The 19,258-nt window shown below is 47.5% G+C and overlaps 1 protein-coding gene across 2 annotated transcripts; it reads right to left on the reverse strand.

The window, feature by feature from the left end:
- Positions 1-260: 260 nt before the first annotated feature.
- On the reverse strand, positions 261-5,182 carry MYC (MYC proto-oncogene, bHLH transcription factor). 2 transcript variants are annotated; one of them, XM_024572336.4, is made up of 3 exons: positions 4,761-5,182; positions 2,409-3,174; positions 261-1,342 (listed from the first exon to the last, which is right to left on the reverse strand). In XM_024572336.4, exons 2-3 carry the CDS (start codon positions 3,163-3,165, stop codon positions 780-782), a joined length of 1,320 nt encoding a protein of 439 aa, XP_024428104.1. In that variant the 5' UTR covers positions 3,166-3,174; positions 4,761-5,182; the 3' UTR covers positions 261-779. The 2 variants fall into 2 exon arrangements, with proteins under 2 accessions (XP_024428104.1, XP_024428103.1); XM_024572335.4 differs by having other exon boundaries at positions 2,409-3,177; positions 4,761-5,180.
- Positions 5,183-19,258: the final 14,076 nt, after the last annotated feature.

Here is a 19,258-nt window from a genome sequence, read left to right on the forward strand (position 1 = left end):
CCTCTCACAGGGCTCACCATCTTACTGCTCTTTTATTCTTTAAAGTATCAACTCTGGTCCTTTATCACCAATCTCCAGGAAGCATCTTATAACCCTGATAAGTTAAAGACCTTAAGGCCCCAGACCCATTTCAAAGCCCTTGTCCTTTCCTAAGTAACTTCTCTTCCCATCCCTGAAACTCACTGCTTCAAGGGCCAAATTCTGTTAATTTGTAATTGACGAAAAAGCGAATTAAGCAAAGAAACAAAACAGTCACAAACTTAAGATTTGGCTCAAGTATATATTTGCCAGATATTTTATTTTTTCTAAAAACAATAAAAAAAATCAATTTTAAAAAGGAAAATGTATTTAAATAAAAAAATTATGGTTTATCATACATGGTTTGTAATCTTGTATACCTACTTATAAACGTTTTATTAAAGTTATTTACATTTGATGGCCGTATTTACAAAGGAAATTTTAAGATCTTTTTTAAAAAAACAATTCTTAAATACAAATTTGTTAAAGGTGGGGGGAGAAAAGATGGCAAGCATAAAAAAAGTTCTTTTATGCCCAATGTTCCATTTGAGGCAGTTTACATTATGGCCACGCCTTTCAGTCCTAAGACCCAGCCAAGGTTGTGCGGTTGCACTTTACCATGCATTTGGGAGAGAAAGAAAAAGTTCGGAGATCTAATAAATTCTGCCTTTTTGTCAGAAGGAACCTTTTCCCTTACTTTCTCTTAGTAACAACTGAGAAGTCATAAGTGGTTCTAGTTCCTCCCTCCAATAGGTCAGCTTTTATGCACAAGAGTTCCGTAGCTGTTCAAGTTTGTGTTTCAACTGTTCCCGTCGTTTCCGCAATACGTCCTTTTCTGAAATGAGCTTTTGCTCCTCCGCTTGGATGGCCAGGATGTAAGCCGTTGCTTTTTTAAGGATAACTACCTTGGGGGCTTTTTCGTTGTTTTCCAACTCCGGGATCTGGTCGCGCAGGGCGAAAAAGCTGCGTTTCAGCTCGTTTCTCCTCTGGCGCTCCAGGACGTTGTGGGTTCGCCTCTTGTCGTTCTCCTCTGTGTCGGAGGCCCTGGGGCTGGAGCATTTGCGGTTGTTGCTGATCTGCTTCAGGACTCTGCCACTGTCCAACTTGGCCCTCTTGGAGGGAGGGTAGTCCTTCCTAGTGGAGGGGGACGCTGCGTAATTGTGCTGATGGGTAGACACGTGGCATCTCTTAAGGACCAGTGGGCTGTGAGGAGGTTTGCTGTGACTTCCGGAAGAGGGTGACCCCGATTCTGACCTTTTGGCAGGGGGCTGCCTCTTTTCCACAGAAACAACATCAATTTCTTCCTCATCTTCTTGTTCTTCCTCTTTAAGAAAGGAAATAGGAATCACCCGGTTAACAACATTTCCTTAAATAATCAATGACTACATTAAATTAGTGCTATATAAATGTAAGATATTACTATAGGAGGAAGGACCCTGGCACAAAACTAGCCAGTCATCCTCGCTCTTCCCCCCATGAAGGCAGAATGACAGCTGGATTTATGGCACAGGCAAGAAAACGACAATTTACCAGGATACAATATTGATGCCAGTTCTTACCTAAGACTTAATGAGGCTTTGGACACACCCAAAACACATCACATTCCCAAGCACCTCCTATTTTTAAGGGACTTTACCAAGAACCCTTCAGATGTTGCAAAGGATAGCTGCAAATTTCTTGGTAAGACTTTAGCAACTCCCTATTTTACTGGAAGTGCGGGGGGGAAAAAAAAATCTTGCAGCTTTGCCAAAGTCCTAGGGGGTGGGGGAAGGAAGAGAAGTCCAATTTTGGAAAGGATTTGCTTGTAACTGTTCAAAAGAGGCTGAAAAGATCCTATCCTCTCAGCTCCTTCACTCAGGCACTTTCACTAGCTTGCAGCCTGGGGCCGGAGGCTGCCCTGCCTCTGTCCACAGCCCCTCTTCAATTCGGAAGACCTGCAGTCCTTTACATTCCAACACTTCTCAGAAAGGAAGAGGGAGGTACTTTTTTCTCTCAAAGAGATCCATCCTCCCTTAATCTTATCCACACTACCCCCTTCCCCCTAGGGCAATTAAAGTGCTTCAGAAAGGTAAGAGGGAATGGATTGAGTTGCAAGATAAATCAGGAAGATTTAAAATCCAAACGAAATTCCTAAGGGGTGGGAAGGTAAGGAAAGGGTTGGCTACTAGGGCGGTCTTAAAGGGAAGGGATGGGAGGGAAGAGTAAAGCCCAGTGTTTCTGGGACGCTGGAGTTCGCAGATCTTTCCAGATCAGCTATTTCTTTCCCAAACATCAGAAAAGAGAAGAGACGGTGTCAAATGAAGTGGCCAGCAGAATTAGCGGCCAATGAGAGTAATAAAGACAGCCAGCCAGCCCGTCCCCTTTGTCAGACCTGCGGGGGTCCAGCTTACCAGAGTCGCTGCTGGTGGTGGGTGGTGTGTCTTCGTGGAGGGTCAGGGGCTCGGGGGTGGCCCGTGGGGAGGAGGAGGCCGAGGAGAGCAGCGAGTCCGAGGACGGAGAGAAGGCGGTGGAATCAGGGGAGGAGCAGGGCTTGGGCGAGCTGCTGTCATTGAGAGGGTAGGGGAAGACCACGGAGGGGTCGATGCATTCAGAGGCGGCGGCGCTCAGGTCCTGCAGGTACAGGCTGGAGGTGGAGCAGGCGCCATGCCCTCGGGCGGGGCTCCGGCTGCCGCCGTCTTTTCGCGCAGCCTGGTAGGAGGCCAGCTTCTCGGAGACCAGCTTGGCGGCGGCAGAGAAGCCGCTCCACATACAGTCCTGGATGATGATGTTTTTGATAAGCGTCTCGTCGTCCGGGTCGCAGATGAAGCTCTGGTTCACCATGTCTCCTCCCAGCAGCTCGGTGACCATCTCCAGCTGGTCTGCGGTGGAAAAGCTGCCACCGCCGCCGTCATCAACATCCCTGGGGGAGAAGGACGCGAACGCAACGTAGGAGGGCGAGCAGAGCCCAGAGCGGCGGCTGGGCGACAGGGGCGGGGTGGGCAGCAGCTCGAATTTCTTCCAGATATCCTCGCTGGGCGCCGGAGGCTGTAGCTCGCTCTGCTGTTGTTGGTGGTAGAAGTTCTCTTCCTCGTCACAGAAGAAATAGGGCTGCATCGAGTCGTAGTCGAGGTCATAGTTCCTGTTGGCGAAGCTGACGTTGAGGGGCATCGCGGCAGGCTGCTGAAGGGGGCACACAAAGGGGGCAATTGTTAAGTTAAGGGGGGGTCTAGGTTGGTGCCTCAACCCTGCGCAGCGCGCAGTGCGCGCCACAATCACGAACCACTCCCCTTCCAGCGGTATCCCAAAATGGGCCAGTGGCGAGAAGGGTGGGGGCCAAAAGGACACCCCTTAACCCCTTATAGTGGGACCTCCTATCTCGGACACATACTTGGTGAGCCAGCTGCAGAGCGCCAGCGGGACTTCGGTCCCACCGGAGCCCAGAGCGCAAAACCTTAGGACTAGGCGCCGCAGCCGCAGCCGCAGAGCAATCGAAATCGGCTTTGGCCTCGGGAAGAGGTCGGGAGAGGCGGCGGTGGGGAATACAATCTGCCAACCCCGAAAAGTTTTGCGCCACCTGAAGGAGAAGGAGAGAGGCGCTGCGGCGGGAGCGGCTGCTCCCTTTCTCGCTCGCACCCTCGCTGCGCTCCTTTCCCCGCGGGCGCCACCGCCCCTCCCAGCCTCCTTCTCCATCCCCACCCTTTCGGCGCCCCCTCTCTTCTTTGCCGGCTTTTCTTCTTTTTCCTCGCGGGTTGGGGCGGCGAGTTCAGCCGCGGCCCTTAACACCCCCCTGCCCAAATAAAGGGGGGGTATTGGAGAATAATAGGGGCACCTCCCTTCAACACCCAATACAGCTACGCAACTGCGCCAGAGCCCCAGCTGCGATTCCGCGCCCGGAGCGGGGGCGCCCTTCCCTTCACCCGCGTAGGATAGCAGCTGTTCTGAAAAAGCCCGGAGCCTGGCTCCTGGCGGTCCCTCCACATCTAAGGGGCGCGGGGACACCGAGGCGGCGGGGGAGTCAAGGCTGGGCGCGGAGATTTGCCCTGGTTTTCTAAATCAAAGAATCCAGGAGGCTCAGACACATCACTGCTCCAGCCTTCCCTCTCTGCCTCCCTGCGCCTCTGCAATACCAAGTCCTAACACCTCCGTACACCAAGGTCTTTAATTATACTCTTCTTTTTAGAAGCCAAATGCCAACTTCGGAAAAGGAGCAGGGGACGGATTGGAAACGCCGGAGGAATCGGCGGGCACGCCGCCCCGCGCCGCAGTGTCTCCGGCTGTCAGGAATGCGGTCAAAAAAGCTGAAATTTAAATGTCCTTTCGGAGACTGGGGAAAAGTCGGAGGCTGCGCGAGTTCTCTAGATCACACCAAAGGATATGCAATCCTTACTCCAAGGAGCTCAAGATGCAAAGGGCTTTTTGCCCAACACGAAGCATAGCTTACCCCTCCCTCCCTCCCCCCCGAAAAAGACCTCAAAGCAATTAATGCAATAAAGCAGAAATGTCCAGCCGGCCGGACTCTGCGTCAATATCCATCGGCAAAAATCTCCAAAGGCTTGTTTGAAATACGCACTCCCGTTTTCTCTTGCATTCCACGCTCCCATCTTGATCAAGCACTCTACCCTACCCCGACCTACCCCAACTACTCTGGTAAGTGTCAATAGTACAGGAATGGGAGAAAAGACACCCCAATTCGGGTATTGGACTCATCGCGCCCATAAACCGGTAGGAAAATAAATAAAAGACAAGTAGGTGTGGGTGCTTACCGGGTTTCCCACTATCCGAAGGAAATCCAGCGTCCAGGGGCGCCTTTCAGAGGAGCGGGTCGTCGTCAGCAGCGGGGAGAAGGGTCTCCGTAAATAGACAGAAGAGCCTCTCCGCGTCCAGAGAGCGCGTCCTCGTCGGCTGTTGTATAAGTTCCAGGGGAAAGTGCCCGCCCGCTGCAAGGGGCAAAGTTTCCTGGATGGGGCGAGGGTTACGGATCGCCGGCAGGGGTCGGCGGGAAGGGCCGGGAGGAGGTGGCTGGGCCGGAGGCGGAGGAGCACCCCTTTCACTCCGGATCTGCCTGGCTTGGGCGCTCCGAGCGCGACTCGACTCGCCCGGCTCGCTCGGCTCACCCCGGCGGGTCCGCCCGCTCGCTCCCTCTGCCTCTCGTTGGAATTACTACAGCAAGTCAGATAAGCCGGTTTTATATCGGTTCAGCCCACCCAGTCCTTTTCCCGCCAAGCCTTGGACTAGCCCAGCCCTTCGCAAGGCGGGGATGGGGGGTGGGGGTGGGTGGGAGGGTAGGAAGGCTGCAGGCGCGACGCGTGAAAGGCGGTGGTAGCAGCAGCCGCCGGGAGAAGCGCAGCTGGGGGGTCCTCCGGCTCGCAGACCCTCGCCTATAAAGGGCCGGTGGGCGGGATCGCGAGAGAAGATCTTTTTACAGCCCCCCTCCCCCACCTTTGGGAAACCGGGAGGGGCGCCTCTGCTGAGGGAGGGGCGGGGGGAGGAGACTCAGGCTTTGCGCCTGGTACTCTAGTGCGCGGAGCAGTCGGATGTAAATAGTCAGGTCGAAGCATTAATTACACTGCGCTCGCCTACCATTTTGCGCCGGCTCAAGCCCGGTCCCTTTCTCTGCTGTTCCTGTGGCGCACCACTCGCTGTGACTGGCCGTTTACTGGTCCTGCGTGCTTAAATCATCGCAGGCGGAACAGCTGAGCTCCCTACGCTGAGAATACACCGTGTTCTCGCGGCCACGCTACTCACGTCCCGGGCGGCTGGGCGCTCTCCTAGGGCTGGGGAAAGGGCAGCGTTTGGAATAAGTACTATGAAGAGAGGAGAAAAGAAAGGGTATTTATGGGTGTGCTCTGAGTATATGTGGGGTATTAGCGTGGATGGGAACAAGTGATAAGAGCTGAGATATGATGCCTGAAATTATTAAAAACTCCGCAAAGCACTGCCACGTATACTTGGAGAGCGCATTATGAATAAACACCCATTGCATTTGTGTGTGGGGGGGTGTTATGTTTTGTGTGTGTATAGTTATGTCGATTGGGCACCTTCCACCAGAATGACTCCCCCAGTTTGCTGCCAAGGCAGCAGACCCCCCTCCCTGCCCCTCCCGCGCAGACCTACCCAGTAAGCATTAATCCCTGAGATCTTTCTGCGCGTTCGGCACTGGAGTAAGGGTGATGCATAGGAGTTGTAGATGTGCCCTGCGGGGTTCCCTCCTCCCGCTCTCTGACGGTCTGTACCGCCTCTCCCCCGCCCCATCGAATCCCCGCGCCTCTTGGAGTTCCAATTCCGCAGGCAGTTTTCAGAAAAATCCTATTTGCGCCAGTAGCTCGGGTTTACAGCAGTCTGGGGCTCCCAGGTTTCAGGAAAATCAAAGGCTCTAGATGGGAAAATATTGGGGAGATGGTGGAGAGAGCCGTGGGACCGGACTCCCCAGAAGAGGGAGATGAAGCGAGCTTGAGGTCCCTGCCCCTTGTACCAGCAGAGACCCCAATGAAGAAAACCGTTAACTCCTTCCTCCTTGGACAAACCGGACCTTTAACTTCTTTCCTGGTCTTCTTTTTCTCTTTATTAGTGGAACCATGGTCATGCATGAAAAAAAAAAATGCATCGATTCTGATCAAAGGAGAGGATACAAGTATTCTGTGCCTTTTGCGGTGGTGTTCTTGATAAAAAAAAAAAAAAATTGGCCGAGTTTCAGGCACTAATTTCCTAGTTCACTGACCCTAAATTTTTGTTCTGAGCGCCATAGTGAAAGTTTCTCTGTATAATCAGCGTACAGTCTATTTACATTTCATGTGCACTTCAGCCCAGAATGTTGCCCAACACGGCATATGATTTATTCTCTGCCTGAATGAACCTATACTTAATATTTAATGCATATTCTCTCAGGATTTGCGACTTTGCATTATTCTAGGGCATTAAAAACAAAGGCCATTTTCCCATCCCTGATCCTTCACTGAAAAGCATTTTAAGTAAACTTTTCCACTTCTTACTCGCCCCCCCCGCCCCGCCCAATCCCAAAAGAGAGGGGAAAAAAACCTCGGGGGTGGGTGCGCGTATGTAGTGTGCTAGAAGTGTTCAAGGTAAATTATTAGCCGTTGAGTTTGCAGCTCAGCGTCCGACTGTTAAAAGAGTAGTAACTTCCTCCAACTCAAGCGCCCAGCACAATTCAGCTCTAAGGATTGCAAATTGCTCCAGCCTCCAGGCCTTTACCGCAAACGCGGGGAGCGACCGATTCCGGTTCACGGTTTTGCTGCAAAGCGTGTTTCCCTCGTCCCCACCTCTCGGCTGCACGCGCTGGGGTTTGCGAAAGTAAAGTAAGTGTGCCCTCTACTGGCAACTGAGATCACCACGTCCGGCTGCCAGCGGAGGGCTGGGGGCGGGGTGGGGGGCAGGGGCATCCCGCGCTGGAGCTCAAGAGTTAGAGTGAACGCAAGTATCCCAAAGCTCCTTAAAAATCAGTTTCCAGCCTTCTTTTCAGGATTCCTTCAAGTCGACTGCAAAGGGAGGGCAGGAAGAGGAATTCCTGGAGGGAAAAGTGGTTCAGAGGCGGTCATTCAGCCACATAAGCGGTGGTGAAAATAAACCCATCACTACTTACTGACAATGGACATCACCCTATAAAGAACCGATGCTATTGACCGCAAACGTGAAATAATTAACAAGTACACGTACAGGAAAATAATGCCAGCAGAACTCTGATGCCGCAAAGCAAGCTTTTGCCTACAGTCTTAGAAAGCCATCATCTTCTAATTACCAAATTTTAAAGCAAGACACTGGGTTTATTGTGGAAGGGGAGGCACCATGGAATGTGAGGGGTGTTTGGTTTTGCTTATTACTAATTTTTTTAAACATTGGGCTGGTGAGTGATAGCTAGACGTTTTGATAGTGGATGGGGGGGTGGCACATGTGAGATTGCATTGAAAACAGTGTGAAGGATCATTTTAATTTAAAAAAAGTTTTTATACTTAAAAGACTGGGTAATGCGGTTCCAAGTAAAAGTGGCAGGAATTTACAAAGCATGTTTAGTAGGTGCGAATACTTCAGGTGGGTTTTTGTGTGAGGAGAAGGATGCCTGACAGTGTCTGATCACCTAGATTCCTCCTCAGGAAATGTGGCAACAGGGGTCCTTCCTGGAAGAACCCTGTCGGGGTGATTGCCCCGGAATCTGGCCCTTTTGGCTCTGCTGGAGGCTGAATAGACAGCCGTCCACAGGGGCAAGCAACCAAAACAAAAACACCCCCCACCCACCAACCAATCAAATGACAACAGCCAAGGTTGGTCTAGCTTGACTTCACAGCGTAGTTTCTGAAAATTGCTAAAGATGGCAGATACGCCCCATCCTAAGCTCTGAACACTGAATCACGCCTGTCCTGCGTAGGACGTGGGAACCCCAGGAGACAAGCTGCCGGTGGATACAGCTCTCAAGCTCATTCTCCACCAGGCTGCTGACATCGCCTGCGGTGTCTCTTTCAAGGAACAGTTTGGGGTGTTTTGTGTTCCCAAACAAGGTAGGGACCACCTCATTTCATGAAGGAGGAAATGGAAAGTCAGATCTCAACCAAGTTAAGGGACTTAACTGTCTGGGTTTTTTTTTGTTGTTGTTTTTTTTGTTTTTTTAAGAAAATGTTAAGAACCATTTGACCTAAAATAGAGATTTGCTGAGTTTAGAAGTTGCAGAGGTGATTACCAGATGGTCAAAGTGGTCCATGGTTCTCGTAAAGGCTAAATTGGAAATAAAAAGAATAAAGGAGTAAAAAAACCCCTCAAACCTTAAAAGAGTTTCTAACCCTGATCACCCAGGGATAGCTGTTGGAATGTATCTTTTAAAGAGACTTTTTAAGGGACAACATGGGTCTTCTACTTCTGTTTGGAAGTCAGTGGAAGGTGTCTGTTGACAGAACAATCCTGGTTGGCTGGTCTAGGGACACTCTAAGGCTCTGTCGCCCCTTTGTTTTTGGTGCCGCTGGGTTCTGAGAAGAGGCAGGTCTTCGGCAGGGCACCTGTGGTATCAGCCACAGGGTGGGGACTCCAGGTAAACAGCCTGTAAGACCTACCCCTGGGGGGTTCCCTCCACAACTGCACCAGCGAGATCATTCACACAACGCCGGATTCTCCAATGACGGTCCTGTCCCTCTTACACTTATGGGAAAAGCAATGCAGAAAGAACGAGCAATTTGACCAAACTTTCTCTTTTCTTTCCAGAGACACAGGCGAGATGCAGAATATGTGACTTGTATATCATACCACCACTCCCCGCCCCCCCATCCCCTTCTTTGACTATCTCTTCCCCAACACCTCAGAAAGTTTCTTACCAAGTCGATCTTGGGCAGATAACAGCAGTGACGGGGAGAAACTGGACCCCAGTGATCAAAAAGCTAGCTCCAAGTTGGGGGTGAGGCAGAACATCCCTCAGGATGGTTGGGCTGTTACTTGAAATCTCCTTCAAGTCACGTGAGGCCGGTGAAGGAGGGAGGCAGGGGAGGACAAAGAATGATAAATACCTATCGCCAGCAGAAAGATCATTGGAAAGCAGGGCTGTGAGATTAAAAACCAAGCAAGCCAGGGAATATTAAAGGAAGGGAAGTTCGCACAAGCATTTTAATGCCAACCATGTGTCCCAGTTCGAGGAACCCAGGGACGCTCTTATGCAGAGAAGAAAAGGAAATTCGGCATCACTAATTCATAGGAATGACAAGGAAAAGTGAGTTAAGAAAATCTGAGTGCATTTTTAAAAAATGCATCTATTTAGAGTGCCGTCTCCTCCCCTTCGCTTGCTTCTAAAATACTGCATAAATTAAAGCAGCTGAGAAGGGAAAAAATCAGTAGATTTTTAAACACAAAACCCCAGAGCCTATACTTCGTGGGTCGTGTTGAGTGTACTTGGTTGCTTTCCTACCCGCTGACTCCCAGACCTCGGATCCTGGCAGAGGGTCCTAGGCTAGATCCAGTAGACCTTAGTCTCAGCTGGGCATCCTCTGTTTCTTCCTTAACCCTTCTCGGTGACCTGCCTTGCTTTGTCGCTTCTAGAGAAGACAAATGGTTTCTTTGTTTAATCTCTTCAAAGGCTCAGTTTGTTGTTCTGTAAATGCCAAAACCAAGCCAATCTTAGAAGTTTCCACACTTTGGCCCACTTGGCCTGTCTTTGCTCTGGTCCTTTTGGATGACATCTGTCCCCAGGATGGGCCCTGGCTGGGCTGGAGATGGAGATGACTGCGAAGGAGGAACTTTTGCTTTTCAATTTTGACCTTCATTTGGAAGCCAGTGGTAAAAGGAGCCTGTTTCTTTTATGGACTTGCAGAATCCCCAACAGAGGCCTCTGTCTTCCTGAGAGTAGCTCGCCTGTGATTGTCCTCATGTTCCAATGGCCTGTCTCACCTGTAACTCCTTTTAAATGGGCTTCCTGACAGAAGGATCTTTCTTAAAGGTTCCCAGTGGCAGTCCATCACCAAGGCCAGCCAATGGCCTCATTCCCAGTTCCCGGTTCCCTACTTGACTTTGCAGCTGTCAGGGAAACTGATAATGAGAAGGGAGTTACTAAAATCTGAGTGCATTTTAAAAAGTGCATCTATTTAGAATGTTGACTCCCACCCCTTTTGGAAATGATTGTTCTTTATAAAAAAAAAAGTTATGTATTTATTAATTTATTTGAGAGAGGGGAAGGCAGGGAGAAAGAGAGGAAGGGACACATCAGTCTGTCACCTCAGTTGCCTCTCCTAGGCTGACTGAACCCACAACCCAGGCATGTGCTCTGATGGGGAATCAGACTGGCTGGCTACCTTCAGCTTTGCGGGTTGATGCCCAGCCACCGAGCCACATTGATCAGGGCAAAATGATTGCTCTTCTGAATCTTATCAATCAGTGGTTCTCAGCAAGAGGTGATTTTGGCCCTGGGGGAATTGGACAATGTCTGGAGACATCTGAGGTTGTTTCAGAGGGGTGAGGCTTGCTACTGGCACCTAGAGGGTAGAGGCCAGGGATGCTGCTCAATGTCTCCAAACAGCCCCGCCTCAGAAAGCCATCAGGCCCAATACTTGGGTGGAGAATCTCTGCTATTATTCTACATTCTAGTGACGTGATCCCCCCATTTCCAGCTTGGTCTGCTGTTTCCCTTGTTGGCTCTCTTTTCTCTTTTACCCACCACACAGAGCTGCTAGAAGTGTCTGGCCATTGATTCCTAATAGTTCCTCGTCTCCCACTCCATTTAACCTTGTACACTGATGACCTTTCCTCTTCATTTAAAATTCTTCAGTGGCCTCCAAAGCTGAAACTGAGGCTCCATATCATGGGCTCGGCTGGTCTCCACCTTACCTTACCCCACTTCCCACAAAGGTGCCCTTCAGAGAGACAGGTCTATGTGTGGTCACTCTGAGTAATATGCAAGTCCCCACCTCAGCACCTTTGTTCAGGGGGTTCCTCCAGTCTTACTGCCTGTTCTTGATTTGTCTAAGAATCTGCCACCTTGCCTTCGGGGCCCAGCTAAAGCCCCATTTTCTCCATGGACTCTTCCTTTACTGCCCTGGCCCAGGACCATCTTACAGAATCATGCAAGTTTGGAGCCTGAAGCAGTCACGAAGAGCATTTATTAAGCTGCTCTGAGTCATGAACATTTGTCCTCTGAGTGGGATTGAAGGGGTCCCTGGCTAAAGTGGACTAACCTTTTCTAGCCACCCGAGAGGGAGCCTTCTTGCCCCTTCTCCATGACAGTATAAACGTCACAAGAGCAGGGATGAAGCCTGGCCCACAGTAATTGCTCAATTAATCCTTTTAGCGAGAATGAGCACACGTTCACACTCAATGGGTAAAAGAATGAAGTCAGTGCATAGACCTGCTCAGTTACTTTCTGGCTGTATCAGAATCTTGTCTGTGAGCAGGGGGTGGGGAATCAGCTTACTTGGGGGCCTGTTCTGTCATCAACACTTGCTAAGTCAGACAAGTCACACGAGCTCTCTGATCCTCACTTCTAAAATGGGACTTCCATAATTACGGCATCTATCTTATTGAAGATCTTGTAAAAATGAGATAATGCATTTGATACAGAGCTTGGTGGCTGGCCCACACTCAGTACATGTTAGCAATTGTTAGTATAGGCCCTTCATTTAGCAGAAAATTATATTTTGAGCTATTTTAAGTTTAATGTGTCAGTTTTTCATGGTGTTCCACCTAGAACCCCTGATATCTATGTCCTCCGTCACTTCATCAAGCATGAAAAGTGGTAGACTAACACACGCTTGTCACTGGAGCGATGAGAAAGTGAGATCTGGCATCACAGAGAGCTCATGTAATGTTCGGTGACTAGTAGTCCTGTCCCACACCTCTCCTGTCTGCAGCTGCTTCAGGGCTGATCTACTATTCCAAGTGCTTGCTATTTTATAGACCCCATTCATCCAGAAAAAGCAAAATTCTGGAAGCTCTGGAAGGCACAATTCTGCATTGTTCCTATTTAATAAAAATCAGGACATGAGGTTAGAATATCTCTTCTTTGACTGAGTTCCTATGCTGTCCAGTGGCTGACCACCAGGGTATGGTCCCAGAAGACCCAGAGTCACAGGCAATACCTTGGTTCTCGGCTGTAAAAGCTGGTTTCTTGCCCTGGTAAGCTGGCCTAGATGTTGGAAAAACATTTCCTTCAAAGCATAGGCCAACACCTCTGTGTAGAAACGCAGGTGTAGAAACTCTAACTTCTAACCCACAAGGGTTGCAAACCCAGATGCTTTGAGGGGCCCAGCAGGAATTGTAAATGAGGCACATAATAGGGAGTGGTAGGGACTGGGACAAACTAGAGAACATTTGCCTGTGTACTCAGCACCTTCCCACTATGCCAGTGATGGCACACTTTCAATTTTTCAGGGAAGGTGAAAATCAAGGCTTTAAAATGTTGGCAACCAATTAAAAAAAATATGTGTAGAAGCAAATCATGTCTATGGGGGTAGATTCGTCCCTCGGGCTGCCCCTCCGGGATCGCTCATTCGGGTCTTGAGAACCCAGTGTTCTCCTCTAGGACTTTTCCTGATGCCTGCCCCTCCCCTTGAGGGTCTTAACCATTTCCTCATCCTTTTGTGATTGGCAGTCTGACAGCTGCCTGCTATCATGGGTTTCCATGTCTGAATCCTTGACCAGAAGCTTCTGGGGTCGGGATGGGTTGTGTCTTACTCACTGTGGATGCAAATAGGGGTCCTATGGAAAGTCACCTCATTGGGTGATCTGATCATAAATTCTTAAGAGGGCAGATTATGGTGGGTAGTCTCCCCCCTCCCCAGGCCTATGACTTCTTTAGTGAAAGGTTTTAAGCCAGCCCTGTCCATTGTTCTTGTGCATCTAGGTTAATACACCTTAGAAATACCAGAAGTAATATCCCACGAAGGAGGTAGTAACCCTCAAGAGAGCATGCAGTTTTGTTAACTATCCTGTAATCCAATCCCCACCTTGCTCTCTCCACTCTTCCTTGACTTTAAATGCATAGAAGCAGCTGCAACACTGTTATTCTCCAGAGTGTTTGAGATCTTGCTCCCCAGCATATACAGTCAGTTTGGCTCAGTAAACGCTTACACAGAAATTCTTTACAAGTTTGGATGTTTTTTATGTTGACATCACATTTGCACGTTTCATAAGAGTCTTCATGTCCAGGGTGCCATTGATGGAGCATGTGGTCTTTAGGGCCTAGCACAGTGCCTGGCACGTGGTAGGCTGTTGGTAAAGGCTTATTGAATGAATGACGTTAGAGGGAGCTTCCAAGCAAAAGGCACACCCAGCCCAGCCCAGCATTTTTTTTTTTGCATTTTATTTTTCAATTACAGTTTTTATTCAATATTATTCTGTATTAGTTGCAGGTGTACGGTATAGTGATTAGACAATCATATTCTTTACATAGTGATCCCCTTGATATTTCTAGTACCTGTCTGGCCCCTTACATAGTTATTACAATATTATTGACTATATTCTCTATGCCGTCAGTTTTAATCAAAAGAGAGAGAAGCTTTGAGAGTTCCCCCTTGCTTCCATTCTGCCACAGGCAGGGCCTTGTTCATGTGACCTTGATGACAAGCTAGGCCCTGAGGTGGACACGAGGAAGGGGATAAAGACTGGAGCCAGCCCAGATAAGTAAAATGGGGCTCAAACCAAACTTCACAACAGTTAAGACAGCACCCCCTGCAGTTCCCTTTCTTCACAATTTTGTAATCCCTCCCAGAGGACAATCACACTGGAACTGAAGAGAGGAAGGGAGGTGAGAGAATATGATGACAGGACTTGGGCCAGGGGGAAGGCAGGGTAAGAGGATGGGGGTATGGGGGGAGCTCCTAGTGTCAGAGTCTTCAAATGGAAAGTGATGACCTGCCATTTGGTCATGAAATTAATAAAATAGGTTGTGACCATTTTCACAAAAATGGACTAGAATAAAAAAAATATCAAAGTTATCAAAATGTATTACTGATTAACTATTATTTTATGAATCCTCCCTCTCTCTCTCTTTCTCTCTGTGTGTTTGAACTTGGCCATGATATGAAATGCATCTCTACTGTGAGTTAAACATGTTAGAAGACCCCTGCACAGACGAAAGCACACAGCTTTGCAATCCCATCAGCCTTGGCAATCCCATCATCAGCCTTGGCAGTCCTATGAGGCCCTGTAGGCCCAGGCTGATATTCTGGCACTGACTTTCAATGACGTGGAACCTTGGAGAGATCGTGTCACTGAAACAAGCCTCAGTTTCCCCATCTGTAGAAAATGGAGACAATCGTAACTGCTCTTTAGAGTGGTCCTGAAGATTAAATTAGAGCACATGCCCTCGATGCCTGTTTTGTTGTTGTCAGGATTAGCAGAGTTCTTTATCTCATAGCTTCTGGTTTCTTTGTTTTGCTCAGATTGATGCCATGGCCTACATCAGAGGCTTCTGCAAGGATTTCGGGAGAGAATGCATGGTAAGCTCCAAGCTCGGTGCCTTCGTTGGCATCTCGGTGGGTATCAATGTAGGATAGGATGGGTCTTCCTGCATGTGTAACCATGAGGTCCCTGCAGCCAGCCTCCAGGCTGCAAAATTAAATGGACTCCTCTCTGCGCCCCTCAGCCCAATGGAGCTGGAATACCAGTGCCTTCAGAAAACCTTGCCTGCTGCCCGTGGGCCATCTTGGATTGTCACCCTTGCAGCATCTCTGCAGGGAGGGATGTAAGGGAGAGTGGATGTTGGGAACTGGCCAGGGGACTTCACAGGTCCAACAAAGAATCTTTTAAAAGGACTGATGTGGTAATAGGCAGAAGGGAATTCCATGGATAGATAACAGTTTATGCAAGGGATGCCATCTGCTTCCCTGCTGAAGCATTAGTGCATAGTTGCAGGCTCAAGTCTTTTCCCATTCCTTGCCCTTTACCTTTCAACTCCCCAAATAATTAGAGTGACACCCACTTTCCCCACCCCCAAGATGACTGGGTGTGAGGCTTGAATGCTGGCTGTGGACAGTTTGCCACAAAATTGCAATAATTTTAATGTATTAGAGGATTAAACACTAAATAAGAACATATTGAAATTCTGGCTGGTATATCTGAGTGTTGTGCTGGAAATAAAAACTGGCTTCATTGGAGTTGTACAATTGTGGATTAAATTTGGTCTTTGCACAGAGTCTCTGTTGTAGGTTTCTCTAATTAGACTAGGAATGAAAACCTGTGGGCTCCGAATCCTTCTCCATGCCACCCTGCCCTTACTTGGGCATCTATGAGAATGTCTGGGGACTCTCTGTTTATGTATGGATTCTTCTGTCTCTCTTTGTAGCTTGGATAAATTCTGGTGGAGGGGGTGAGGGGTAAACCTGCCTTTAGGGAGGACAGTGAGGTAGAGGCTTGGGGACCGTATTGGACTCATGTTGAAGTACTTAGAATACAGGCAACAAACTAGCCCAAGGACCAAAACCCGCTTGCTGATATGCTGGCTCAGATGCAGGTTTTGACCTTCTCAGTGTTTATAACATTTTAAAATCAGTGCCAATGCTTAAGAAGTTAATAGATTTTACATAAAAATCTGACCTTCTGCCTTCCCCTGAAAAACCATCTTTAATAATCCTGGGTTTGCATTCTAGTAGATGGAGGTGGGGAATCAATCAACCTCATCAGAAAGGAGGGCCTTGAACTTTTCAGTTTGTCCCGGTCTCGACCACTTCGTTAAGCTGGGCCCACTTAACTTAGTGATGACCCTTTCCTGGCTTCTGTCTGGTCCTTGTAGGCTGTTGAGTTTATGATCTTTCATTTATAAAATTTCCTATAAATAGAAAAATTTTCTAATTATAAGCTCTGATTATAAGAAAAATTTCATCCTCAGAAAAAAGGTATTTATTGAGTAATATTGATACTAGCTAACATTAAGCACATACTAAGTATCCATGTGCCTGACCTTATTTATTTATTTACTTATTTTTATCCTCACTGGTAGACATTTTTCATTGCTTTTTTAGAGAGAGAGGAAAGGAGAGAGAGAAACATTGATTTGAGAGAGGAGCATCGATTGGTTGTCTTCCCTATACACCCAGACCGGGGCCCATATGCGCCCAGGCCAGGGATCGAACCTGCAACCCAGGCATTTGTCCTGACTGGGAATTGAGCTCACAACCTTCCCGTTACAGGATGATGCTTCAACCAACTGAGCCACACTGGCCAGGGCCCCTATTTATTTTTAAATAACAGCTTTATTTAGATAAAACTCACATACCAAAAGATTTGAAGAACACGGTTCAGTGGTTTTTAGTATATTCACAGGGTTACGCAACTATCACCACAATCACTTTTAGGGCATTTTCACCCCTCTCAAAATTTCCATCACCCTCTGCCCACGGACCGTCACTCTCCCCGGGACACCCCAGTCCTGGGCCACTGCTACTCTCCTTTCCGTCTCTGTGGACTTGCTTATTGTAGCCACTTCATAACAGTGGAATCATACAGGATGTGGTCCTTTGTGACAGTCTCTTTTCAAGATTCATTCATGTTGTAGCATGTATCAGTACTTTATTTTTTTTTAATTGCTGAATAACATTCCACTGCGTGGATATATCATGTTTTATTGATCTCTTCATCCATTGATGGACATGTAGCTTGTTTCCATGTTTTATTATTAGGAATAATCCTGCTTCAAACATTTCTGTACAAATATTTGCATGAGCATGCTTTTATTTTGGGGGGGGGTATGTGTTTTGGGTACATATATGAATAGAAATAATGGATCATATGATAACTCTATGTTTAACCATTTTAGGAACTTCTAAACTATTTCCCAAAGTGGCTGCACCATTTTATATCACTACCAACAATGTATAAAGGTTCCCGTTTCTCCACATTCTCACCAACACTTGCTGTTATCTGTCTTTTTGTTATAGTCATGTTAATGGGGATGAAGTGTTATCTGATTGTGGTTTCGATTTGCATTTCCCTGATGGCTAATAATATTGAGCATCTTTCCCTGCACTTGTTGGCCATTTGCCAGCCCTATTTTAAATGCGTAAGTGTAGTAACTCTTTGTTCCACAATAAACTTGTATGATAAGTACCAATATTACCAGCCTTCCCTATCACACGCCAAGTTCAGACTTCTGGTTGCAAACTTTCTTTTGAGACAATGAAATTAATCCTTATTATATACAAGGAAACTTGAACTCCTGATTCTGGTTAGGCATGTAAATCTCAAAGAAAGACTGTCTGATATTTAGTTCGCACTTAATAGCCAGTGCCTAAGTAGTTCCTATTTATCGCGTCTTTCCTGATTCAGGAACTTTGCATGTGCTGTTTCCTCCTGAGGAGCATTTCCCCCGCTCACTTTCGTTCATCTTCTAGGTGCTCTGGAGGCTTCTCTGGACCTCCAGTCTAAATCTGGGCACAGTGTTCTCACAGCGCCGTGGACTTACCGTGACAATATGCATTCACTAGCACCTTTGTGGTTTTCATCTTGCTTTTAAACAAAAGATTTTGTTTTCTGCACTTGCTTCATATGTACATTTGTAGTCTGCCTTTTCTTTGCATTCAACACCGTATCACACAAGTTGTCGGCATAATTGAAAACATGATTTTAAATGGCAACAAAATATTCTATGAAGGGATTATAAAATAGCTCATATGACTATTTCCTTTTAAAAAGTGGTTGAATCGTTCCATTGTTATGTTACGGTAAATAACACTGCTATGAACATCTGGGCCATAACGCTTTATTCTATATTTAGGAATATTTCCTTAGGGCAGAGAGAGTCTCAGCAGTGAAGTCACTGTGTCAGAGGCACGTGTGAGGCTGTGGGTGTATGCTGCTAAAGCACTAGCAGAAAGATGTTGCTGTAAGACTGACCCAAATATACATGACAGTGTCAGCACTGAGCTTATTATCATTCTACAAGAATCTTTGCTTTAATCTGCATTTCTCTGATTAACAGTGGGGACCAACCTAATAATTACACACACAATGGAAGCATATCTTAATTGATAGCCTAATTAAAATTATAGATACGACATTACTGGTACATTTTCTCAAAGGAACCCAAGAAAGACTGAACGAGAACATTTGCTGGCTAGGATAAGAGAATGAAGTGGTCCGAACTGCCTCAATAAAACTGCTGATAATGGGATTTGCAGATAAGGCGGAAGGACATCTGGCTGGACTGTACAACTCCGTGGCTCATTTTCTGTGCCTTATCAGGAGAGAGGCCTGCTGCCCGGTAAATGACGGCTACACCTGGCAGTGCAATAAAGAGACCTGCACGTTGCAGGTGGACAGGAAGAGCTGTTGGAGACAGCTCCCAGTGTGGGTGACAGAATGGAAGATATAGAACGTTGGGATCGGAAGAACCTCGGTGAACAGTGGGAAGTCAAGCGTTGACTGGGAAGGAGGGCCATTTGGTCTGCTCGCTCATTCACGAGGGGCCCTGAGATGTTGGCCATTGTCTCCAGATGTTACAAATGCAACCCCAGAGACACAATGAAATGATGAAGGAAGATTTCATTCTTTGACTTTCCTCGAAGCACTTACTGGTACATGTATTAATCATTTAGTCCTTGAAGCAGCCCAATCAGATGGATGCTGTTCTTGTTTACGTCTGGCAGAGGAGGTTAAATAATTTGCCTGGGATCAAACAGTTAGTGAAGGGTGGATTCAAATGGATTCAAACCCAGGCCTTTTGAAAAGGGCAGGACAGAGACTTTCAAATCGAAGAGAACAAGCTAGTGATTAAATGATTAAAAGCCTACTCACTCAGAAAATGTGGTCCTTTGTGGTAGATCTGATATTTTTTTAAACTAAATTTTTA

Source organism: Desmodus rotundus, chromosome 8, assembly GCF_022682495.2.
Source record: "Desmodus rotundus isolate HL8 chromosome 8, HLdesRot8A.1, whole genome shotgun sequence".
NCBI classification, from domain to species: domain Eukaryota; kingdom Metazoa; phylum Chordata; class Mammalia; order Chiroptera; family Phyllostomidae; genus Desmodus; species Desmodus rotundus.

Coding starts and splice junctions, on each gene's coding strand:
- MYC (XM_024572336.4), bottom strand. CDS start 3,165: ATGCCCCTCAACGTCAGCTTCGCCAACAGGAACTATGACCTCGACTAC. Junction 1,343..2,408: donor CACCACCAGCAGCGACTCTG/GTAAGCTGGACC, acceptor CCTTTCTTAAAG/AGGAAGAACAAGAAGATGAG.